Source organism: Oryctolagus cuniculus, chromosome 9 (genome assembly GCF_051225735.1).
Source record: "Oryctolagus cuniculus isolate XC-2025 breed Fujian yellow rabbit chromosome 9, ASM5122573v1, whole genome shotgun sequence".
Lineage (NCBI taxonomy): Eukaryota > Metazoa > Chordata > Mammalia > Lagomorpha > Leporidae > Oryctolagus > Oryctolagus cuniculus.
The window spans coordinates 12,118,364-12,137,169 of record NC_142875.1 but is presented as its reverse complement, the minus strand read 5'-3'; the positions used below and the strand labels follow the sequence as shown (position 1 = coordinate 12,137,169).

Genomic DNA, 18,806 nt, shown 5'->3' with positions numbered 1-18,806 from the left:
TCTTACGATTTTAATCAGCAATGCTTTTGATGGTCAGTGCTTTTCCAGAACAAGTCTTCGAGGTGAGTGAGAAAGTGGCCAGCACCCAAATGGGCTTATTTGACTCTTTCCACGGTGGTGGTGGTGCGTCCTGGGCACAGATGCTGTTTCCTGTCCCCCTTGCAGCTGCCTTAGTCTTCGTGACCACAGCCTGGGGCGCACAGGGCTTTGTCAGGCTCAGAGGCTTTTACCTTCTCGGGCCACAGCGGCACTGGATACCTGCAACGTATTTTCTTTCCACAGGCTGTGGGAAGGAATTTCACACGCTCTTACATTTTTACAATAGCTTTTCGTGAGGATTTATAGAAGTGTGCAAAGCAGCTTACTTTTACTGCTTTTTCCAGAGGACCTCCAAATGTGAGTTTAGCTACTTTTTTTAAAAAAATTTATTATTCATTTAATTTATTTGGAAAGCAGGAGAGCAAGAGCGAACGAGCGAGAGAAAGCACTCCTGTCCATTGGCTCACTCCCCAAATACCCACAACAGCTGGGGGTTGGCCAGGCCACAGCTGGGAGTCAGGGACTCAATCCAGGTCTCCAGCGTGGGTGGCAGGGACCCATCTACTAGGGTCATCACCTACTATCCCCCAGGGAGCGTGTTAGCAGGAAACTGGAGTCAGGAGTGGAGCTGGGACTCAGACCTAGGCACTCTGGTATGGACGCAGGCTTCCCAAATGCAGTCTTAAATGCCGTACCAAATGCCCAATCCTGTTTTGATTGTCTTAAACATTTTTTTTTTTTTTTGAGGGACAGAGAGAGAGAAAGGAACACAGACAGCGATGCAGAGAGAACTCCCTTCTGCTGGGTCACTCCCCAAATGCCCACATTGGCTGGGCCTGGGCCAGAGCAGCAGCCAGGAGGCAGGAACGCAATCCAGGGCTTCCACTAATCCAGCTGAGCCCTAAATGCTCCTTGCCATGGTCTGCGACGGCAGGCAGCTGGAATCGGGAGCTGGAGCTGAGCATCCAGACTCGGCGTTCTGATACGGGACATGGGCGTCTTTAACCAGTGGGCCACTTACCCTCCCCTGGTTCAGTTTTCTAAGAAGAACAAGCATCTAAGCATGTTTGAGAACTCCTGGTTTAGTCCAGCCTTCTCATTTCATAGGGGAGAAATTAACAAAAGCAGCAACAACCACCATTATTTGTGTTAGGAGAACTGAGGCATGAAGTAATTTAGCAACTTCTCCTGGTGCCACGTAGCCAATAGCAGGCTTAGAATTATTTGTATTTAGTTCAATTGTTGGAGTTTTAGAAAAACAAATTTTTTTTTTTTTTTTTTTGCCAGAAAGGCTGATGCTAGGATAGATGTCATACCCATGGTCCCATTATCCTGACTACAACATGTCATACACATGATACCATCTCACCTTACTCAGTGAGATGGCAGCTTTGAGCCAGCACTGTAAAAGCTTTGTCAGAAAGTTCTGGGAACTACCAGTTCTGCTACTATTCAAGACAAATCTCAAGTCTGGCTATCAGAACTAATGCTATTGAAATTCAACTGCTGAGACAAAATTGGTTTTAAAAGATGGATTAAAGTGCAATTTAAATCTAGAGGGAAAAGCATTTTCTCAAACACTTATCACAAGTGGGAAGCAGAAAGCCATGTTTGTCCTTGAGAAATGCCACATATTTAGAAATAAAACCATTAGGACATAGGACACTCAAGGCAGTTTTGATAAACAATATAATAGATTAAAAGTACTTGAACTAATCAGGCTTAGAAAATAAGTGATCACATTTCTGAGTCATTTCATTACAGGATAAATTAAACAAACTGAGTTTTTTCTTCTTTTTTTGATGCTTTATTTTATTTATTTGAAAGAGTTACAGAGAGAGGTAGAGCCAGAGAGAAGTCTTCCATCCGCTGGTTCACTCCCCAGATGGCCGCAATGGCCAGAGCTGCGCTGATCTGAAGCCAAGAGCCAGGAGCTTCTTCTGGGTCTCCCACACAGGTGCAGGGGCCCAAGGACTTGGGCCATCTCCTACTTCTTTCCCAGGTCATAGCAGAGAGCTGAATTGGACGTGGAGCAGCTGGGACTAGAACCAGTGCCCATATGGGATGCTGGCACTGTAGGTGGCAGCTTTACCCACTATGCCACAGCATTGGCCCTGAGGGTTTTTTTTTTCTTTTTTCTTTTTAAAGATTTATTTATTTATTTGAAAGTCAGAGTTACAGAGAGAGAGGAGAGGCAGAGAGAGAGAGAGGTCTTCCATCCGCTGGTTCACTCCCCAGTTGGCTGCAACGGCAGGAGCTGCGCCTATCTGAAGCCAGGAGCCAGGAGCTTCCTCCAGGTCTCCCATGCAGTGCAGGAGCCCAAGGACTTGAGCCATCCTCCATTACTTTCTCAGGCCACAGCAGAGAGCTGGATCGGAAGTGGAGCAGCCGGGACTCCAACTGGCACCTTTATAGGATGCTGGCGCTCCAGGCCAGGGCATTAACCTGCTGTGCCACAGTGCCAGCCCCCTGAGGATTTTCTCTCCTTCAGTTACTCACTGAGTGCTATTATCTGCCAAGTACTGGCCCAGGGCTTTCTGTATCTTTTCTGAGGTAAACTTTCCAATAGTTATGTGGGAAAGGTAGTTCTGTTCCCATTTTACAGATGAGCAAGGTGAGAGCCGAAAGGGTAAGTTTCTTGCTGTGTTAATTTTCTTGGATTGCTGCAACATGTTACCACAAACCAGGGGACTTAACCCTCAGAAATGGATTGTTCCGCAGCAGTCAGAAGCCAAGGTGTCCGCAGGGATGCACTTCCCTGGAAATCTATTTTTTTTTTGACAGGCAGAGTGGACAGTGAGAGCGAGAGACAGACAGAAAGGTCTTCCTTTACCGTTGGTTCACCCTCCAGTGGCCACTGTGGCCAGCACACAGCGCTGATCCAAAGCCCAGAGCCAGGTGCTTCTCCTGGTCTCCCATGGGGTGCAGGGCCCAAGCACTTGGGCCATCCTCCACTGCACTCCCTGGCCACAGCAGAGAGCTGGCCTGGAAGAGGGGCAACCGGGACAGATCCAGTGCCCCGACAGGGACTAGAACCTGGTATGCCAACGCCGCAAGGTGGAGGATTAGCCTATTGAACCGCGGCGCCGGCCTCCTCTGGAAATCTCTATGGGACAATCTACCTGCTTCTCCAGTGTTTGGTGGCACCTGGTGTCTCCTGGCTGGTAGCAGCATCACCCTGGGACTGCCTCTGGTGGCATCAATCCAAACTGTGGTAGGTGTGCGTCAAGATGGGCTTTGGCTTTAAAAGTAATGGAGGAGTGGGAGTGAGAGAACTTTAAGGGAGGAAGACAACTAGTCACAAAAGTGTGAAAATTTAGGACCCTAAAGATGGGGGCTATGCAGCAAAGGATAAAAAACCAAACAGAGAGCTATACTGTTACTGCAGGTTAGTGCTGCCTCCTTGGTCAGGTTGGGGGAAATGAGTGAAGCTTGCGAGGCGTGCATGCCTGCCGGTCATCATTCAGAGCAGAGCACAGGACGAGGCTCTGACTTGCCCGATTGGGCATTTCCATCCCTGAAGGCTGGTCTAGAAGTGGACAGTAAATGCAGTTGATGACATACGTGGGGAATTCTGTTTCCCAGATGGCCCTAGTGAGGTTTCCTATTTCACCTGCTCTTTCCACAACATGATACTCCCTTCCTTTGAATCAGAATGGACCTGTGACCAAGACAGGAGGTACTTACTCTGTGGCTGCTGAAGCTGGGTCAGGAAAGATGCTGTGGCTTGTCCTCGACTCCCTGGGAACCCAGCCTGCATGCTCTGAGACCACGCAGGAGGAAGCCCCAGCATCTGATGCAGAGGCCTGGGGTTGATATTCTAGGTCCGTCCCAGTGAGGCCATAGCCAACATCAACTGCCAGATGTGGGTGAGTAACCAAGAATTCAGATGACTTCAGGCCCCAGCCTTTGTGCTAATACAGTTCGCACTGCAAGGAGCAAGGGGGGAGCTCTGTGGGAACCATTCAACTGGCAGAAGCATGCGTGTCACAGTCAGGATAATGCTGTTTGGCCAAATATCTGGGCACCTCATGGCTCAGTCAAGTTGACACACAGAATTATTCATCACAATGAATAAAATACATTCTTGTTATTAAAACAAAAGCCACTGTGTTTTGGAGCAATCAATAACTGAAACAACCCATTTCTAACCTACAACTGGAAGCTGATTTGTACAGTAAGATAATAGTAACTGTAGGAGAAAGTGGCTATACAGCCAGCTGATAAAAGGCAAGACAGAAATACCAATGTAGGCACAGTTAGTCCTGGATCCAAAGCTTTAGGAAGGCAGTTTTCCAGAAGTTGTCAAAGCAACTAAAGAGGATAGGAAGAGTCTCAGCTTTCAAAAATGCAATTATGATCCCAGGGAAAGAAAAAGATGGGGAGGTACATAAAACACACATTAAAACAGAAAGTTCAATATTTGCAAACAACGCAACTGATAAAAGATTAATATCCAGAATCTATAAAGAGCTCAAGAAACTCATTAACAAAACACACAATCCAGGTAAGAAATGGGCAAAGGACTTGGACAGGCATTTTTCAAGAGAGGAAATTCAAATGGCCAACAGATGTATGAAAAAATGCTCAGGATCACTAGCCATCAGGGAAATGCAAATCAAAACCACGATGAGGTTTCACCTCACCCCACTCAGAATGGCTTTCATACAGATATCAACACACAACAAATGCTGGCGAGGATGTGGGGGAAAAGGTACCCTAATCCACTGTTGGTGGGAATGTAAACTAGTACAGCCATTGTGCAAGACAGTGTGGAAATACCTCAAAAATATGAAAATAAGTGTACCATATGACCCAGCCATCCCACTCCTGGGAATTTACCCAAAGGAAATGAAATCAGCATATGAAAGAGTTATCTGTACCCCCATGTTTATTACAGTTCAATTCACAATAGCTAAGATATGGGATCAACTGGATAAAGAAAATGTGGCGCACACGCGCGTGCACGCACACACACACACACACACACACTATAGAGTATTATTCAGCCGTAAAAAAGAATAAAATCCTGTCTTTTGCCACAAAATGGATGCAACTGGAAATCATTATACTTAGTGAAATAAGCCGATCCCAAAAAGACAAATACAATATGTTCTCCCTGATCTGTGATAAACAATAGAGCAGAAAAAAGTAATGTATATGAGCAAAATTGACATTTTGAGATCCAATGATTGTTTTAGCCCTAGTCTCTACTGTTGAGGAGGTATTTTTTTTCTTCTTACTATTTGTTGAATTTTTTACTTAATGCAGGGTTAATCTTATGAGTATAAAATAAAATGAGGCCGGCGCCACAGGTCACTAGGCTAATCCTCCGCCTTGCGGCACCGGCACACCGGGTTCTAGTCCTGGTCGGGATGCCAGATACTGTCCCGGTTGCCCCTCTTCCAGGCCAGCTCTCTGCTGTGGCCCGGGAGTACAGTGGAGGATGGCCCAGGTGCTTGGGCCCTGCACCCCATGGGAGACCAGGAGAAGCACCTGGCTCCTGCCATCGGATCAGCGCGGTGTGCTGGCCGCGGTGGCCATTGGAGGGTGAACCAACGGTAAAGGAAGACCTTTCTCTCTGTCTCTCTCTCTCACTGTCCACTCTGCCTGTCAAAATAAATAAATAAATAAAATGAAAGATAATTGTAAGAAATTAAAAGAATAATAAAAGGAGAAGGAGGGTAGGGTAAGAATATCACCATACTCCCAAATCTGTATGTATGAAATACATGAAATTTGTTCACATTAAATTTTTTTTTAAATAATTAAAAATTTAAAAAATTTGGAAGTTCACCCTTAAACAGACGTTTAGACACGTTCAGAGGGCAGGACAATACGACATGGGTTATTTGTAAGAATTACATCAGGAAAGAGCTAATGGACAACTTAATACATTATCCCTCATAGTATTTTTTTTGTCTGTTCTACTTAATATGACTGGTTTAATTCTGTAATTACCACACAGTTATTCTTAAGTGTTGAAAATTAACTGAAATGTGATCCCTGTTAAACATAAGAGTGGGAATAAGAGAGGGAAGAGATGTATAATTTGGGACATGCTCGGGCTGACTTGCCCCAATTGGTAGAGTTGGAAACATACCAGGGGATTCCAATTCAATCCCATCAAGGTGGCATGTGCCAATGCCATCTCACTACTCCAAGTGATCAATTTCAGTTCACAATTGATCATAATGAAAGGACTAAGAGTCAAAGGGAGCACATAAACAAGTCTAGTATCTGCTAACACCAACCGATAGAATAAATAAAGGGGAGAGTGATCCAACATGGGAAGTGAGATACTCAGCAGACTCATAGAATGGCGGATGTCCTAAATAGCACTCTGGCCTCAGAATCAGCCCTAAAGGCACTCGGATCTGGCTGAAAAGCCCATGAGAGTATTTCAGGCATGGAAAGCCAAGACACTCTGGCAAAAAGATCTCTGTGAGTGAGATCCCAGTGGAAAGAACAGGTCTTCAAAGAGGGAGGTGCCTTTCTCTGAAGGGAGGAGAGAACCTCCACTTTGACTATGACCGTGTCTAAACAAGATAAGAGTCGGAGAACTCAAGGGGCTTCCATAGCCTTGGAAACTCATAACTGGTGCATAGGGAGATTACTGATGCCATAAACAGGAGTGTCAATTGGTAAAGTCAACAACAGGAGTCACTGTGCACTTACTCCTCATGTAGGATCTCGGTCCTTAACGTGCTGTACACTGAGGCTTAATGCTATAACGAGTACTCAAACAGTATATTTCACTTTGTGTTTCTATGGGGGTGCAAACGACTGAAATCTTTACTTAATGTACACTAAACTGATCTTATGTAAAAAAAAAAAAAAAAAAAAAGAAAGAAATTTTCAATTCCCAACTTGACTCTCACTGGGATTAAACATGACAATAGGTCTGATCTGATTTCATCATCATTTAAAAAAAAATCATCTATTATTTTTCACTTTATGTTTCTGTGTGGGAGCAAACTGTTGAAATACTTACTTAAGGTATACTAAGCTGATCTTCTGTATATTAAGATAATCGAAAATGAATCTTGATGTGAATGGAAGGGGAGAGGGAGTGGGAAAGGGGAGGGTTGTTGGTGGGAGGGACGGTATGGGGGGGGGAAGCCATTGTAACCCATGAGTCGTACTTTGGAAATTTATATTCATTAAATAAAAGATAAAAAAAAAAATTGAATGAGAAGGTAAAAAAAAAAAAAAAAAAAGAAATACATCAGGAAAGAGAAGCAGAGATTTCCTCCCCTTCCCTTCCTTTCTCTTTTTTTTCTGTATAAATCTTAGAGCTCACATCATTTCATCTCTTGAAACTTAGTATTTCTAAAAAGATACACATACTCTGACAGAATCATACCACTGTCACAGCAACAAATATAGCATTTATTTATAAGCAGCAGTCTCAGAAATGTCATTTTATAGTTTTTATTTAAAATTAGGAATCAAAGGGGACTCTTGCTTAGATTCAGGTGGAACACGTTACTCCTGCCGAGATGTTCCTTGTGGGCTCTGTGTAGTTCCTGTAGCCGCGCTGTGGGAAACGCATGTTTGGGTACCCCGTCTGCCGAGGCCAGGACTGGTCAGTGGGCTCCGCTTGTACCCGTCTGGCCCCTCCTGCGCTGTTGTCCATCAGTCTTTTGTCTGATGGTTTTGTCCGCTGCTGGTCTTTGATCAAATCAGATCATTCACTGGGGGTGGAGCGGGGGCAGGATGATTTTCCCACAGCCAGTCTCTGAACATTTATTAGCTCTGATTGGTTTACAAAGAGGATGCTTCTCCCTACTGAGCTGTTCTAAAATCCAGTTTCAAGAGGGCATCAGATTAGTCCACTTAAGCCTTGGGGACAAATACGAGAGATACAGTTAATAGGTTTTCAATAATTAAGAAAACTCATTAGACTGATGGCAATAATAAATGTCTTTTCTTAAAAGATTTTATTTGAGAGAGAGAGAGAGAGAGAGCACGCGCGCGGTCTTCCATTCGTTGGTTCACTCTCCAGATGGCCACAACAGCTGGAGATGGGTCCATCCGAAGCCAGGAGCCTCTTCTGGGTCTGCCACATGGGTGCAGGGGCCCAAGGACTTGGGCCATCTTCTACTGCTTTCCCAGGCCATGGGCAGAGAGCTGGATTAGAAGAGCAGCAGCTGGGACACGAACCGGTACCTATATGGGATGCGGGCATCACAGGTGGAGGCCTAACCTACAATGCCACAGCACCAGCCCCAAATGTCTTTTTATTAAAAAGGAAATAGAGGCCGGCGCCGCGGCTCACTAGGCTAATCCTCCGCCTACCGGCGCCAGCACACCGGGTTCTAGGCCCGGTCGGGGCGCCGGATTCTGTCCCGGTTGCCCCTCTTCCAGGCCAGCTCTCTGCTGTGGCCCGGGAGTGCAGTGGAGGATGGCCCAAGTGCTTGGGCCCTGCACCCCATGGGAGACCAGGAAAAGCACCTGGCTCCTGGCTCCTGCCATTGGATCAGTGTGGTGCGCCGGCCTCAGCGCGCCAGCCGTGGCGGCCATTGGAGGGTGAACCAACGGCAAAGGAAGACCTTTCTCTCTGTCTCTCTCTCTCACTGTCCACTCTGCCTGTCAAAAAAAAAAAAAAAAGGAAATAGAGGGCTGGCTTCCTACCATGCAGTCAGTGCCTACTCTGCTCCAGACGAATGCTTCCCATTAGAAATACAAAGTGAGCTGCACATGCAAGCTACAGATGTAATTTTGAATTTACTAGCCACCCTTAGAGGCAAAAAGAAGCAGGGGAAATTAATTATAATAAGGTGTTTAACCCAATACATCTAAAATATTATTGATCCCATGGGTAATCATTATAAAACTATCAGGATACCTCAAATTACTTTCTCACAACAAATCTTCAGAAGCCAGCCTGTGTTACACTTGTAGCCCATCTCACCTCGGGCAGGCCACATTTCAAGTGCTCAGAACCACCTGTGGCTGGTGGCTAATGTACTGGACAGTGCTATGGTAGACATTTCATTCATTCGCTTTCATCCTCACAAGAGCTTTGGAGGTGAGGCATCATGCTGTGCCCAGCGTGAAGCTGAGGTTCGGGAAGGCTGACTTTCTTGCCGTCTGACCAGTGAAGGCCGCAGTGGGCCGACTGTAGATATACAGGGTGTCTACAGGTGCTGCGTCTGGACCTCCTAACTCACAGGAGCTTTGCTCCCTCTTCCGCGCTGCCAGATTCCACCAGTTCAGGGTCTCATCCCTTTCTTTTCAAGTACTTTCTCATTTATAGATCACACCCCTCTCAACAGGCCGACAGCCCACCCATCTGTGCTGAACTGTACGAGGTTCCTCGGCACCTTCCACTCCCTTCCTGCATTCTCTGATCCATCGCCAGCAGACTCCTCAACAGTCCACATTTCGCCAACCCCACCGCCCTGTGGCCACGTCATGCCACCTGACATGCTGGACACCTGGAATGACCTGAATGCTCTGCTCAGGTACCCGCTGCCTCTCTCCAGGTCCAGTGAGCAGCCAAGTAGTCTTGTCAAAGCATGCATCCAATCCCGTCCCTGCTCTGCTCTCAATCCTTCCGTGATGAAGAGAGGCTGGTCTGCAAATGCTAGCATACGCTGGTTCTCGCCACTGTGCCAGCCCTGTCTCCTCAGACTTCGTGCACCAAGTACTTTAGCTTTCCCACCACAGGGCCTTTGCTTACGCTGTTTCTGCTGCAACGTCCAGGTCTCCTCACTCTTGTACTGCTGCTGTTTTGGAGTAGATCCTTTGTTTTAGGGGGGTTGACCATTCATTGTGGATTGTACAGCAAGCATCCCTCCTAGTTATTCCCCATCCATGTGACAACCAAAAATACTTCCGGTGATTGACAGATGGCCCCCAATTTGAGCAGTTGACCTAGACAGACTTTCTTCTTCTCTGCCTATCAAGTTCAGAAGTCACTTTCTTAGGGACCCTTTCCTGAATTTAGGTTAGATTAGGTCTCTCCAGTTAATTTATGACTATGTGGCAATTATTATGTTTAGCAATACTTACCCCATTCTCTGAGTTGGAGAACTCTGGAGTGGACCAGTCTGTTCACTGCTGAGGACAAGGACCACGGCCACCCACACACACCTCTGTAGTCCCAGTGCCCATGAGGTCTACTGGCACATAAGACCTAATATTTTTTTTTTCTGCTAAATCAGAATTTCACAATTATCATGTATTTCAGAAACACGGACCAATGAAGTAGAATCTCATCATTTTGAAAGACCTAATATTTGTTAGACAAAAACAAACACATGTATTTAAGGCCATATCTCCAAACAGAATACTTTTTTCTTTAAAGATTTATTTTATTTATTTGAAAGGCAGAGTTACGGAGAGAGGGAGAGTCAGAGAGATCTTCCCATCTGCTGGTTCACTCCCCGAATGGCTGCAATGGCTGGAGCTGAACTGATCCAAAGCTAGGAGCCAGGAGCTTTTTCTGGGTCTCCCACATAGGTGCAGAGGCCCAAGCACTTGGGCCATCCTCTGCTGCTTTCCCAGGTACAAAAGCAGGGAGCTGGATGGGAAGTGGCGCAGCTGGGACTCGAACTGGTATCCATGTGGGATGTGGGCACTGCAGGCAGTAGCTTAAACCATTAGGCCACAGTGCCAGCCCTGACCCTCTTTCAAAAACCCAGTCTAGGGGCCAACACTGTGGCACAGCAGGTTATGCCACTGCCTGCAACGCTGATATCACAAATGGGTACGGGTTCAAATCTCAGCTGCTCCTTTTTTTTTTTTTTTTTTTTTTTGACAGGCAGAGTGGACAGTGAGAGAGAGACAGAAAGGTCTTCCTTTGCCATTGGTTCACCCTCCAATGGCCGCCGCGGCCTGTGCGCTGCAGCCGGTGCACCGCGCTGATCCAATGGCAGAAGCCAGGTGCTTATCCTGGTCTCCCATGGGGTGCAGGGCCCAAGCACTTGGGCCATCCTCCACTGCACTCCCTGGCCACAGCAGAGAGCTGGCCCGGAAGAGGGGCAACAGGACAGAATCCGGCACCCCGACTGGGACTAGAACCCGGTGTGCCAGCGCCACAAGGCGGAGGATTAACCTAGTGAGCCGCGGCGCTGGCCAGCTGCTCCTTTTTTAATCCAGCTCCCTGCTAATGTGCCTGGGAAAGCAGCAGAAGATGGCCCAAATAATTGAGCCCTTTACCCAATAGAAGTACTACAAAGAAGCTCCTGGCTTCTGGTATTGGCCTGGCCCAGCCCCAGCCATTGTGGCTATTTTGGGCGTGAACTTGCAGATGAAAGATCTCTGTCTCTCTTTCTTTCTCTTGTAATTCTGGATGTTCAAACAAAATAAATCTTTATTTTTTATTTTTTTTAAAGATTTATTTATTTATTTGAAAGAGTTACACACAGAGAGTTGAGACAGAGAGACGTCTTCCATCCACTGGTTCACTCTTCAATTGGCCACAATGGCCAGAGCTGCGCTGATCCGAAGCCAGGAGCTTCTTCTGGGTCTCCCACATGGGTGCAGGGTCCCAAGGACTTGGGCCATCCTCCACTGCTTTCCCAGGCACAATAGCAGGGAGCTCGATTGGAAATGGAGCAGCTGGGACTCGAACCAGTGTCTATATGGGATGCTGGCGCTGCAGGTGGCAGCTTTGCTTGCTACGCCACAGCGCTGCTCTCCCCCCTGCCCCCCCCATCCCCTTATTATTTCTTAAACATTTTTTTGAGAGGCAGAGAGTGAGATGGAGATCTCCCTTCTGTTTGGGTCACTTCTGTAATGCTGGGGGTGCAATCCAGGTCTCCCACTAGGGAGGCAGGACCCGACTACTTGAGCCATCATCTGCTACCTTCCAGGGTCTGCATTCACAGGGAGCTGGAGTCAGGAGCCAGAACCAGGAATTGAACTCGGGCACTCCAATGAGGGGACATGCATGTCGTCACCGACGGTGCTAAGACTTGCTCTGCTGCTCCCCGTTATTACTAACAGGTTTTATTTCATCAAGTAATGAAAACACTGAAATGCAAGACAGCCAAAGCAGTGGTGGGCCGAGATCAGCTTTCCCCTTCCGTCCTGTTAGGAAGGACAGCAAAGAGAGCGGCTGCCTCATGATGGGAAAAGACGGAACGGGGGCTACGTGCTGCACTCCCCAAATCCGGAGATCAGAGACCTCCTCCAACAGCCATCAGACTAATGGTGCTTCCTCTGCAAAGCTGAGAGACAGAGCCATGGAAGCCGAGGGAATCTGTTCTGCAGGTGCGAGTCCAGCTCTGCAGGTCTCCACCCGACACCAAAGTTTTAGAACTGCAGGGGGAAAAAGACCTGGAAGGGGCTTGTACAAGAAACCTCGTTTTTTCTTTACTCTCGAAAGAAATTTGCTTTAAAAAAAAATCAACAACGCATGCAGTGCATGTATCACTGGCTGAACCAAGTATCATGGATCATAACTAATAAGACAGCCCCTGCCCCAAGAGAGCCATCAATTGTTACTGTTTTGAAACTGTTTTGGAAATGTTTGAAACACAGCACTTACTTTCTGATGTATCACAACCACCGGCAGATACAATGACTGAATTATGAGGCTCCACAGATTTCCCCCCACAAATGCGTGTAGAGAAACTCATCGCACTGTGGATCTCGTCACCCCATTCTCCGAACCCCGATAGTTCTATTAAGTGAGATCTGTGACCAGGAAAGATGCACTGGTCATTTGGACTTCACCTTCAGGGAGAAGAGGACACCACATTCACTCACTTGAAACACATCTTTAAGAAGGCAATGCGATATTTTTGTGCCAGTTTGTGTAATAATTTTACTGCACAAGAAATCACAGAGATTGCATAAATACCATATAGACAAGAGTTAAATAAAACAAAAGGCTGTTTTATTCTGATCAAATAAAACGAGAATAACTCAAGGCTTACAATACCAGTGACTTCCCGAATGTGGCTCCTTTTGAGAGAAAATTGACCTCTTACATTTTCTAAGTACAGTAATATCCATTAAGCAAAATGAAAAATTGCTTTGCAGTTAAAAATACCAAAAAGCAACTTACATATTTGTGTAGCCCTCTTAGCAGCAAATATAACAAACAACAAGGATGTCAGGTTGCCTGCTCTTGCCTGAAGCACGGCTGGAATTTTTAGTGACAGTGACAATTTACGTAGAACATTACATACTCTCCCATGTACTGCAACCGCAGAAACGAGAATACAAAATAATAGATGGTACAGGAGATGACTTCTTTCTTTGGGGGAACAGAAATGCTAGACATTAAAATTTCTTCAGTCACCTATTTGCCCTGTGTCAATGCATAAAAATACAAATAAATATCTGCTTACAAATGAAGTTCATAGTATACTGTTATAAAAAAATTTAAAAAAATCAAAAATCTTATTTTACGTTTTTGTCATTAAATAAAAATGCTAATATACAGACATACTTGATACTGATATCAATTCTGGGAGTCAGTGTTTCATTTCTCCGTCATGATCATGGTGTAACAGTGCTAATACACAGACGACAAGACTCACATCCCAAACGCAGGTTTCATTTTACTAAAAGTCACTCAAGATGCATTTTTCTCTTTTTCTGTTTAATTAAAAAAGATTCATGTTTTGGCATTTTAGAATTACATTTGAAGTTGTCTGAAAAAATACAATTTGAATGCAAAAACCGTATCAGGCATTCGAGAATATATTGCTGGTGCTTTAATCTTTTTGCATGTCTCTGTTTTCATAGAAAAAAAAATCCAATAAAATAAACACGTCTAAGATTTTCCATCATGTTAACAAGATGTCTCATGCACACAAACTCAAAAAGCGAAGGGACGGGGGTCAGACGTCTTTCTTCTGCATTTGTCCTAGCTTTCTTCTTAGGAGGCTGTAGTTCTCCTTAGTTCCCGAAGCCCCAGGGTCGAGCTGCAGGGAGATTTCGTAGTGTTTCTTGGCTAAGCTGAGATGTCCCCAGCGATGATACAGCACAGCTGAAAAAGCAGGAGGGGCAGCTCACTGGAGCGCTCGGGGCAGCGTGCAGCCTTCCCAAGCCCTTGCACGAAGCGTTACTGGGAACCCTTGGCCAAGGGCTTCCAACAGTCAGTGTTTACAAAAGTGATGCTTGTACCATAAACTTTGTTGACTGTAATTACAGTATTCCCTGGGGGTCGTCTGTTTACCCGCTGTCAGGGACTCCCAGGGTGCATGGCAGCGGTAGACGGGAACACCTGCCTTCAGCAACATGCTCACTAAGGGCACGCAGGAGAGGGCCTTCCACGTCTCAGTGCGGCCATCAACTTGCCAGGAAGCCAGGCTGGAAGGGACGGGGCTGTAGGTGCTGCCTGGAGAACTGACTATGCACAAGTCTGTTTATTTTTAAGGATTTATTTATTTTGAAAATCAGAGTTATGGATACAGGGAGAGACAGAGAGAGAGAGATTTTCCACACAGGAGTTCACTCCCAAAAAGGCCTTAAAGGCTAGTAAGGGCCAGGGGCTTCATCCAGGCCTCCCATGTGGGTGCAAGGGCCCAAGCACTCGGGCCATCTTCTGCTGCTTTCCCAGGCCATTAGCAGGGAGCTGGATCGGGAGTGGAGCAGCCAGGCCTTGAACAGGTGCCCATAGGGGATGCAGGTATCACAGGGGGCAGCTTTACCTGCTACACCACAGTGCTGGCCCCTGTTTATCTTATTTTTTAAAAGTATTATGAAGAAGCCATTTTCGTTATTTTAAAAATTTGAGGGCAGAGACAGAGAGACAGAGAAATCTCCCATCTAGTAGTTCACTTCCCAGATGCCTGCAACAGCTGGGGCCTCGCCACTTGGAAGCCAGGAACTGGAAACTCAATCCAGGTCTCCCACAGGGTGAGCTACCGCCTGCTGCGTCCCCAAGTACGCTTCAGCAGGAGGCTGGAATTGGAGTGAAGCTGGCACTTGAACCCAGGCCTGAGAAGTGACAAGGGTATCTGAACAGCCAGCCTAAATGCTTGCCTTGCCATTTATTTATTTATTTTTTTGGACAGGCAGAGTGGACAGTGAGAGAGAGACAGAGAGAAAGGTCTTCCTTTCCCATTGGTTCACCCCTCAATGGCTGCTGCAGCCGGTGCACCGCGCTGATCCGAAGCCAGGAGCCAGGTGCTTCTCCCGGTCTCCCATGTGGGTGCAGGGCCCAAGGACCTGGGCCATCCTCCACTGCACTCCTGGGCCACAGCAGAGAGCTGGAGTGGGAGAGGAGCAACCGGGACAGAATCCGGCGCCCCGACTGGGACTAGAACCCGGGATGTCGGGGCCGCAGGTGGAGGATTAGCCTAGTGAGCTGGTGCCGGCCGCCATTTGTTTTAAATAAAGATTTCCCTACACCTCTGGCAAAGGAGGAGCTTGTATGTTGCCGGGTGGAAATAAAGGCTGCTGTACCAAGAAGTGATCACAAGATGACAGTTACAATCAGCCTCGGTATTAGCATAATGAGCCCCTGACTGCTGTGAGGACTTCGTAAGTAAAACTTCTGTATGGGCGGAAGAGCGGCTGGTGCGGTTCCCACTTTTCTGATGAGAAGCTCTGAAGTCGTGGGGAGCAGGTGAGGGAAAGCAATTTGTATGGCTGAGCACTCAAACCATCAGCGCGCTGTGCTCTAAGTGCCCTAACCACAGGGATGTGAAGACGGAAGGACGGAGTGCTGGGGAATAAATCTTTGCAAGTGCATCTGTAGCCAAACCAGTTTTTTTTTTTTTTTTTTCCTTTTTTGGCAGTGGTGGTGGTGGGGTTCTTTCTTTCTGGACAGAGGAGGGAAAACGAGGCAAGCTGGCCAACAAACTTCCCAAGTACCTTGCAGCCCGACAGGCTAGGATCCTTCACGCCAAGAAGGAAACTCTGAATTTTAACCCTAAAAAGGTGATAATGTGAGTGAGCAATTTTCAGGGCTGTTCTGGTGTTGCAGTTACAACTTGTAAGTGTGACTGTGAACAGCCACCTTTTAAAATGTAATAATACCACCACATTCTTTAAGGTTTGTGATCTGTTTTGTAAGAGATGATTTGTGAGGCAGAGAGAGAGAGAAAGGGAAGAGTGAGTGAGTGAGTTCCTTCATTTGCTTGTTCATTCCCTAAATGGCCAGGGCTGGGCCAGGGCTGAGGGTCAGAGCTGGGAACTCAGTCCAGGTCCCCCATGTGGGTGGCAGGGTCCCGATTACTTGAGCCAACACTGCTGAGCCCAGGATCTGCATTAGCAGGAAGCTAGAGCCAGGAGCCAGAGCTGGGAAGTGAACCGGGCATTTCAATTTGAGACGAGGGCATCTTAACCACTAGGCCAAATGCCTGCTCCCATCAGACCATATTTAGGACCAGATTATGAAGAGCAAAGAAGGCTAGCCTTGGAGAAAAAACCACCCTCCCAACATTGAGTTTACAGAATTATGCTCATTTCATTACAGTTCCACAGGATTTCGGTATAGTTCAGATTGAAACTTTTCCTTACCCAAATTACCATGGTAACTTGCAGCATTTGGATTTGCCTTAATTGCCTTGAGGAATAAAGCTTCAGATTCCTAAAAAAAATGAAATACATATAAAAGGTATGGTACACGAAGCAAAAGTGAGCCAGAGCTTCCTGCCTGTGGTTTGCAAGCATCTGATGTCCTCGGTGTGCCAACTCTGCTCAGAAGAGGTTCTGAAGGGCCAGCAGGAAGCCAAGGGGACAAGAGCGAGAGGAAGGGGACAGGAGTGCACTGGTGACTGAGGGAGGGGAAGGACATGCTCATGGCGGCCACCACCTGCCTGCCGGAAGTGGCTGAGGCTTCGCAGCTTGAAGCAGGGTGCTGGGTTCAGGGTGCTGTGGAAGATGAGCAAAGATCAAAGAACGGAACAGGTCTGGCTGAAGATACCTGTGAAGGTGCCATTCTCTCTGGCCTCAATGAACTCATCTCCAGGACTCGCAAGGCAGGAATGGGGGCCTATTTAACCTCCCCCAAGATCCTGCTCGACCCTCAGCAGCCAGAGCTCGCAAGACTGCACAGCAACAGTGAGGAAACGGCCAAGCTATCACCATTGTGTACATGACTGTGACCAAATGCCCAGTGTGTCAGAACTCATTCCCATATAGATCTGCATTTCCCGTCACTATGGGGCAGGACAACCTGTCTTCCCACTGATCACGTGGCCCCCTTCTACCATTATGCTGTGAAACCAAGATGGCCCCAAATGCTCTGGGGGGGCCGCTATTCACTGCACCTGCACCGTGTTCCTGAAGGGTCAAGGTTTTAATCCACCAGTGTCAGACTCTGGGCTTTGACAGCCAAGGTGTCTGTGTCCACTGTGAGTTGGGCAGGTGGGCTTCCCGCCTGCAGCATCATGGTCTCATCACATCATGACCACCCGTGCCTTTGCTGTCATGCTACTCCTGCAGAGCAGGCTGGAAACATGGGCACACACCTGCGAAACCACAACCTTTTACACAGAACTGGCAGAGAGAAATGTAAATTTTAGCAATGACATCCGAGGGGGACGGAGAAAAGACCTGGGGGTGACACATGGCGCGTCAGCTCGGAGGCAGAATCTGCATCCCAACTCCCCTCCAGGAAGTCCCAGGTCTTCCATTTAAAACCTTGAACTCGAGAAAGAGAAAGGCCAGGAAACTGAAATCTACCTCTGGCTGCATGCAAACGAAACCTGCAAATCTACCTCTGGCCTCCCTGCAGATGAAGCCAAGTAAACCAGACAGAGCTGGTTTAGAACTGACCGGCGGGCTCGGAGGAGCCCAGTGCGTGCAGACTCCCGTCTTTCATCCTTCACCTGGGCGACGAGGAGCCGCAAGGACACTGGCACCGAGGGCAGGAGGCGCTTGGGTTTACGCCTCGTTACAGGGCACCTATCCCCGGTGGAGCTGCAGGAGGATGCGGAGGCTGGACAGGGAGGAATGGGTTCAGGGAGAACAGGCAGAAAGCAGCGGACCCGGGAGACAACAGGGGAGCAAACAGAGTGAGTTGTGCAGCCCAGGGGATGGGATGGCTGCAGGTGGACAAGGGATGGTGGTAGAGGCAGAGCTGGCTCGGGGGAGGTGAGCACGGGCTGGCGGGGCGGCCTTGACCATGCTTTTCAGCTGCCTGGGGGAAGGGCCGGGGGCCTGGGCAAAGCTCGCGCGGGGCTCCAAGGCCCAGGGAAGGCTCCGCTGCTGAATCTGACTTTTCTCTCGCCCTGAGCTGCAGGCATCCTCGGGCTTCACAGCCCGGCAGTGAGCCGATTCACGCCTACGAACACGTGAACTCACCTTTGAAATCGAGGTGTTTCCATGCTCAGCAAGGGAAAACGGCACTTTCTGAAGTGCGTTAGACGAAAGGCAGGTGACAAGGTTTTGGGCTGACAGCGACCTCGCCAGCGAGGTCTCTAAGGCAGGGCGGGGCGTCCTGTCTCAGCAGGGGAGAAGTCAGCCAGGCAGTCCCCAGGTGTGGCATGAATGCCTCGCCTTTGGGAGACTGCTCTGAGCCCACAGGACTGGCAGCAATTCAGAGAGAAGTCCCAGGGCCGGCAACCATGCCAGCGCGGTAAAGCATCAGTTTGGCAACCTCTGCGGGAGGTTAGGCAGAGCGCCACCTGCAGGCCCCCCGAGGAACACACTGAGGCCAGGAGCCGGGAAGTCACTGCTGTTGGGTCAACAGGGCTGCTCGGATAAGAACAAAGGCGCCCTGGAACCACAGACCTAACAGGACGCTCAGTGTGCACATCAAAGGCTCAGAAGACGCTCCAGAGGTCTCAACACTTAGGATCAAGGGAGAGAGGCTCAGCACAACTACTAACGGGGCTTCACACCTGCCT

General features: G+C 47.8%; 1 protein-coding gene and 1 non-coding gene across 12 annotated transcripts in view; both read right to left on the bottom strand.

Annotated features, from left to right (window-relative positions):
- Positions 1-10,203: 10,203 nt before the first annotated feature.
- LOC127492207 (small nucleolar RNA SNORD18) lies at positions 10,204-10,274 on the bottom strand. The gene has a single exon (XR_007921367.3). It is a non-coding gene; the product is annotated as a small nucleolar RNA SNORD18 (small nucleolar RNA).
- A 2,596-nt stretch (positions 10,275-12,870) lies between these two features.
- The window catches only part of TMTC4 (transmembrane O-mannosyltransferase targeting cadherins 4), a 66,499-nt gene continuing 60,563 nt past the window's right edge, over positions 12,871-18,806 (bottom strand). For all 11 annotated transcript variants that reach the window (XM_051850477.3, XM_070048633.2, XM_070048634.2 and 8 more), the window contains 2 exons: positions 16,474-16,543; positions 12,871-13,993 (listed from right to left, as the gene is read on the bottom strand). In XM_051850477.3, coding sequence (XP_051706437.1) covers positions 13,845-13,993; positions 16,474-16,543 — 219 coding nt within the window. In that variant the 3' untranslated portion in view covers positions 12,871-13,844. The remainder of the gene's footprint in view (positions 13,994-16,473; positions 16,544-18,806) is intronic.